Consider the following 6373-nt stretch of genomic DNA (forward strand, 5'->3'; position numbering starts at 1 on the left):
TGGGAAAGAGTTTTAATAACCAAGACAGGGGAGCTTTCATTCTGTTTTCCTTTTCACTTGCCAGATGTTTGGAAAAATACAATGAATGTTTATTCCTTTGGGAATGCAGCCTTGCTGGCTAGGTACACAGCCAGCCCTCTGGAATTCAGCCAAGTGGGTTTGGGAGAGTGCCCTCTTTCTAGGGGAGTGTGCATGGGACTCAGACATGCAGTGGAGTGCATGCTATATAGAAGCTGCTTAGAATGGACTGCGAGAAACTAGTCAGGCCACAGTCATAAAAAAAGCTGTTACAGCATCGTGGCACCGCAATAAATAACGATCTTTCACTCTACCCAGCGCTCTCTCCTTGCATTTTAGCACAGAAGAGTGTGCCATGTGATACAAGACACATGCCCCCAAACACTGGGTGTTACTAGCCAGTGTGTTCTGTATTTAACTCAGCAATGGCTCATGATGACTGAGTCAGAGACACATCAGCAGCACGGGGGGCTTTCGGAAGTGGGTAAAATTCTGCCTTTCCTCCCACTGATAGGCCTGGCTTAATTACACTTCTTGCTGCCAAAGGAACGTGCGATCCTCTGGTCCAAAACCAGTCAGGCCATTTGTAAATAATTGTTTCTGTCTGTGCAAACGGTCCAGAAAGCACCTCCCTTGTAAACAGATGGAAACACCATGAAACGGCCCCAGCAGTCAGAGACAGCTGAGCACAGCCTCCCAGCATAGGCCACCCCACATCCAGCACTGAGCCAGCCAGCCTGACATTCCACATCACCCCCAGCCAGGCCATGTGCAGCCACGTGACCAGACCCCGACAATCAGATCACACAGAGCACACCTAGTGCCTTTCCGAAGGCCAGGAACTCTCGTGACTCTGCTAACTCCCATGCTGAAGAAGAGGAGAGTGCCCTTCCTCTGCCGAGCTGTAGCGGCTGGAAAGACCCTTCCAAAGAGCTGAGAGAGGCAGCTGTGCCGAGGAACGCACACACGTATGCTGCACACCCCGTGCCCACAGGGCTGATCCTGAGCCAGACCATAATCCCCACTCTACAGCTCTGAGCAACAGCTGCCGTGGTGCGGACCCCAAATGTACAGCGGTTGCTATTAAAATCTTGCCCGTAGTTCTTGGGAGCTGTTAAAATAGAATGGCTTCTTTTTATTAGTGGACAATGTCCCATATTGTGAGCAGGAACCCTGCCTCTGGAGTATTGTGCCATTTCTGGGAGTGAGGCTGCAGCGATGGTCGAAAAGGCTTTGCCACCTGCCACGCAGCTGGAGATGAGCGAGGCACAGCCCAGCAAACCATTGGAGTGATGGGAACAACCTCGCTTTAGCTACGAATGAGCGAGATGTCCCCGTTTTGGTCCAGGCTTTCCAGTGACATGTCCCCATCTGCACCTGCTTTATGCCTCAGGGGCAATGGGCTGGAATCTGGAATAGCACCGCAGAGATCCCTAGGGTTACTCTGCATTTGCCCTGGTGTACCAGAGATCACAGCCCCCCTGGAGCCAGTACCGCCATGGGATCTCCTCGCTGCCAGGGGAACCAGGCCATCTGCAGGGCTGCCCTCGCTCACCCCTCTACTCGCTGGGCCCCAGTGTCAGCTACTCTGGTCCTGCACTTGGGGCAGGGACGGGGGGATGGAGGAGGGTGGCTTTCACCCACCTTTGTGTTCCCCATTTCCTGGGGCCTCAGGAATGCTCTAACATACGCTCTGCTACCACAGCCCCAGTGAGCAGATGCAGCCATAGTAAAGTGCAGCCCCAACAGCTCCCTGATGTGCCCCGTGCAGGGCACTGGGAGCAGAGCTGGGTACAGCCCTCACAGCAACACCCCTGGCATCACAGTGCCCACCTGCCCGGGCAGATTCCCAGGAGGCCGTTTCCATCCTGTGTGCTCCAGAGCAGCGGAAAGGGGCTTTGACGGACCTGGGAGCCCAGCTACTCATAGCAGTTCTCCTGGCCTCATTGCTTCCTTCTGCTCTCACTACACAACTGTCACAGCCCTCCGAGACTCTCCTCTGAACCAGGAACAAGCAGTGGGTTCATTGACGCAATGACTGAAAATGTAAAACATCCAGGGCTTAAATTCTCACCAAGTCTTTCCGGAAGCCCCAGCGCTCGGGGCTCCCACCCCACAGCAGGCGCTCGGGGTTCCCGCCCCACAGCAGGCGCTCGGGGCTCCCGCCCCACAGCAGACTCTCGGGGCTCTCGCCCTACAGCAGGCGCTCGGGGCTCCCGCCCTACAACAGGCGCTCGGGGCTCCCGCCCCACAGCAGGCGCTCGGGGCTCCCGCCCCACAGCAGGCGCTCGGGGCTCCCGCCCCACAGCAGGCGCTCGGGGCTCCCGCCCCACAGCAGGCGCTCGGGGCTCCCGCCCCACAGCAGACTCTCGGGGCTCTCGCCCTACAGCAGGCGCTCGGGGCTCCCGCCCTACAACAGGCGCTCGGGGCTCCCGCCCCACAGCAGACTCTCGGGGCTCTCGCCCTACAGCAGGCGCTTGGGGCTCCTGCCCCACAGCAGGCGCTTGGGGCTCCTGCCCCACAGCAGACTCTCGGGGCTCTCACCCTACAACAGGCGCTTGGGGCTCCTGCCCCACAGCAGGCGCTTGGGGCTCCTGCCCCACAGCAGACTCTCGGGGCTCTCACCCTACAGCAGGCGCTCGGGGCTCCCGCCCCACAGCAGGCGCTCGGGGCTCCCGCCCCACAGCAGGCGCTTGGGGCTCCTGCAGGCTTGAAAATATTCCTGGAGCTCTGCTCTGAACAGCTCCGGCTAGAAGCATCCCCTGAAGAGTAGCAGCACGAAATGCAGAGCTAGCTCCCTCCCCACTGCCCTGACTGGACCCTCCCGGGGCCTCCACCAGGCTGGGGCAATGGCTCAGACTGTGTGGCCCAGCCAGCCCTGCACCTTGTCTGCCAAACAGTGGCTTTGGGAATGGAGACACCTGAGGAGTTACTCACCTGCCCACACTCAGCTGGGCTTGTACCACTGCAGTGGCTTCTGGACAGCCTCTGTATGGCGGCTACCAGCATGGGCTGGGTCTAAGCTATTGATCTAGACGGGAAAGCTCCATTCTTCCAGCCCACAACCCTCCCGCCTCCAGATGGCCCTTTTAATCCTGCCATGAGAGGAAGAGCCCGTTCCCTGTGGCAGGCCCAGGAGCTCCTCCATTCTCCATATGGTTGTGCAGTCTCCCCAGCCAGGCAGAGAAGTCACAGGCATGTCATTTCTTTTCCAGCGCACAAGGCCACAACACAGAGAAATGGGGCAGCATTTACTCCCGTTACCTCTCAGCCTTCTGAGGAGAGAAATCCCGCCCCACAGCACTCCACTGACCCCTCTGTTGTCCTTTGGCCTTTCGAAAGCACACACTAAATACTGACCGGAGATGTCCTGAGCTTGCCTGGCTAAAGGGACACGCTTCTCACCTGCGCCGGCCGCGTGCCTGCAAGATGAAATGATACCTCCCTGGCCAGGCCCTTGTGAGTGCCCTGCTGACTCCTGCGCTCCCTGGGTTCGCAGAGTCTCTGCTCAGGCAGGTGGTTCTATCTTGCTACCACACAGATTTCAGTGACTAAGACATGTGGTTAGTTTCTTCATCCTTTGGTGTGACATATAGCAGCATCTGGGGCTAACACTACCCCACCCTGAGATCGGGTGTGCATTAGCCGGGAGAAGCTTCCACTGACTGCACTTTCCTGCCCTGTCAGCGCAGCTCAGTGAGATGGTGAGAAGATGCCAAGAGAGAACAACAGCTGCTCCCTAGGAGAGGCTTTGGGGATTTCAGGACCTCGTCTTACCTTCACACTTGTGGCTGGTTTCACTCTGCTTGTGTCCTGCGGGACATTTGCACTCATAGGAGCCCACGGTGTTGATGCAGTTTCCACCCTGACACAGGCCTGGGATAGCCTGACATTCATCCACATCTGCAGGGAGAAGAACAAGAACATCAGCAAGTGGGCGAAGCAGTTGCAGTGTACGGCACAGAAGAGGGAGAAGGAGACCAAGGGAGCAGTGAGGCTGGCACCACAGGCAGAGCAGCGGGGCCAGCTGGGGTGTGATAAGAACAGGAGCATGTTATGTTACTCTCCTTCTGCGGTGCAAGGGGGCGCCATGGCCTGGCCCTGGGCTTACGCGGGGCTAAGCTCTGCCCCCCTGCAATGGGAAACAAGCACCATGGTTGCCAAGTGAAGCCACTTTACCCACCTGGTGATCACTGTGATTGTTTCCCATATTTCTGAAGTGCGCATCATGCAGCATCCGGCTACTTGTAGCCCAGTTTGGCAAGTTCCCGTCGCCGGTGCAGGCAACAGCCACGCCAGCGCTGGGGAGGGTCCCGAGCCCCCGGGCTCCGAGGCTCACCACTGCGTTGCAGTTAGAGCTGGCTGAAACGGGGGGTTTCTGGTTTGGGAGAATTTCAGCATTTTGATTTTGGTTTCGTTCTGGAGCAGAGCAGCATCCCGGGGACCCTGCCTTTGACTGGATGAAAGTTCAGCCAACCTGGCTCCTTTTCAGGAGAAATGTCCGGGCTGATGAACTGGTTTCATTGGAAGATTTCCAGCCAGGTTGAGCTGCATTTTCTGGCTGGCTGGGACCCAGCAGCCCCTTTCCATGGCACTCACCTTGGCAGGCTCCAGTGCGTATATTGGGGATGAAGCCCCGGCGGCAGGGGTGAGGCTGGGCAGGGCACATCTCACATGGGTGACCCCAGGCCCGTCCAATGGTGGCACAACACATGGTCTTGGTGCAGACAATTCCACTGAGCTGGCCCTGGCACATTTGGTTATTCACCTGGCTGAAGCAGGGACCGGTGCGATAGTCTGAGAAGAAACAAAAACCAGGAGGTTAGAACAAGACCGAAAACCCAGCTTTGGCCAGCACGGTCTGGTACCTGCTCCTCTCTCTTGTGCTGCGCTTGGGTGCAACCTATGAGCTGGAGCTTGCTCTCCCCTTCACAAGGCAGCAACACCAACATCTCGCCCCTGACAATGTACATCGGGCCCAGAGACCTCCCCAGACTCTAGCCCACTCTCTGAATAGATTATCCAATGCCTGGCATGTGGGCATTGTGCAACCATTTTTCACTCTTCCCTGTCCAAAGTGGTCAGGCTCCCTGGAGCTGTGAACATCTGCAACCCCATATAACCTTGCATGGTTTAAGATATCTGCAGCTGTTTGCCAAATGGCAGAGTATTATGGGATTGAAGATACCCCCACCATTCAGATTGCTGGCTGACCTGTCAAGGTCTCTGGGGGTTGCTTGTGATAACTAGCTGTGATATCACAATGCTTGTCAGAGAGATGGACTGTATCTGTCTTCAATGGAAGGTCCTAGGGATCTGGGGGAATAGTCCAGGTGATTTGGATGCCCTGGGCATTGCATTTCCATTGCATACTTTCCAGTGGATGGGTTTGCACATTGAATTCCCTGCCTTTTTGACTTTGCTTTTCTTTCAGAGAACAGCAAAGCTCTACTGAGGATTTTCCCCATAAGTTAGTGACAGCTATTTATACTCTTAGCTCCAGGTTAACAATCTGTTGTGTCGGGGACAGATGTTGAGGATTGAGTTCACTGCTGAGTGGCTTCTAAAGGAAATCAGCTCCTGATCACTCCTGAAAAGCTTTCTAGAGAGAGAGAAAGCTTCCCAGGCATGACTGAGCCCTCCCGGGTTATGTAGTGTGCACAGCCCTGGCATAGGAATGCCTGCTCCTCCATCAGTCTGTACAAGGAGAACCTCCAGCAATTACACATGCAATAGTGATTCATTTCTCCTGGGTAACTATGAAAGGCCCCTTGGCAATTTTAACTGGCTCTTTAACACGTCGATGCTACAGCAACAGTGGGCCCGTTTCCCAGTTCCAACAAGAAGACACCTGTGCCTTACAAGCTATATTAGTTGGGTTATTTGCAGTGAGGAATGGGGTTTTGCTGCTCCCTGGGCTCGCCTGATCCCTGGTTGGGGATATTAGCACATCAGGGATTCATCAAGAAACTCACTTCTAAAACATGAAGGGCCTTTTACTTCTGCTGAGAGAGATGATTCATGCAAATGTTTCATCTGTTCCTGGAAGAAGGACCTTTGACCTTAGTACAGTCAGACCGAAAACTCCTACATTAAACATCTGAAGAAGTCCAGGAAACAACAGCTGAGGGTGCTGCTCTGTCTCTAACTTACTCCCATGCAATGTAGGTGCTGGCAGAACAGCCGGGTATTTTATGCAGGCTGCGATTTTCAAAGTTGCTTAGGGATTTCAGCCAGGGCCAGCTCCAGGCACCAGGCAACCAAGCACATGCTTGGGGTGGCACCTGGTAAGGGGCAGCCAATCTTGGGGTAGCGGGGGCGCTCCGGCGGCGCGGCGCTCGGCGGGGGGGGGGGG

At 55.8% G+C, this 6373-nt stretch overlaps 1 protein-coding gene across 1 annotated transcript in view; it reads right to left on the bottom strand.

The window, feature by feature from the left end:
* Positions 1-3778: 3778 nt before the first annotated feature.
* Positions 3779-6373, bottom strand: part of LOC112112890 (fibrillin-2-like) — a 108585-nt gene continuing 105990 nt past the window's right edge. Inside the window, exons 7-8 of the mRNA XM_029913473.1 lie at positions 4618-4815; positions 3779-3921 (exon numbers count right to left, since the gene is read on the bottom strand). Coding sequence (XP_029769333.1) covers positions 3779-3921; positions 4618-4815 — 341 coding nt within the window. The remainder of the gene's footprint in view (positions 3922-4617; positions 4816-6373) is intronic.

Source organism: Terrapene carolina, unplaced genomic scaffold (genome assembly GCF_002925995.2).
Source record: "Terrapene carolina triunguis isolate 2854851 unplaced genomic scaffold, T_m_triunguis-2.0 Scaffold662, whole genome shotgun sequence".
Taxonomy (NCBI): domain Eukaryota; kingdom Metazoa; phylum Chordata; order Testudines; family Emydidae; genus Terrapene; species Terrapene triunguis.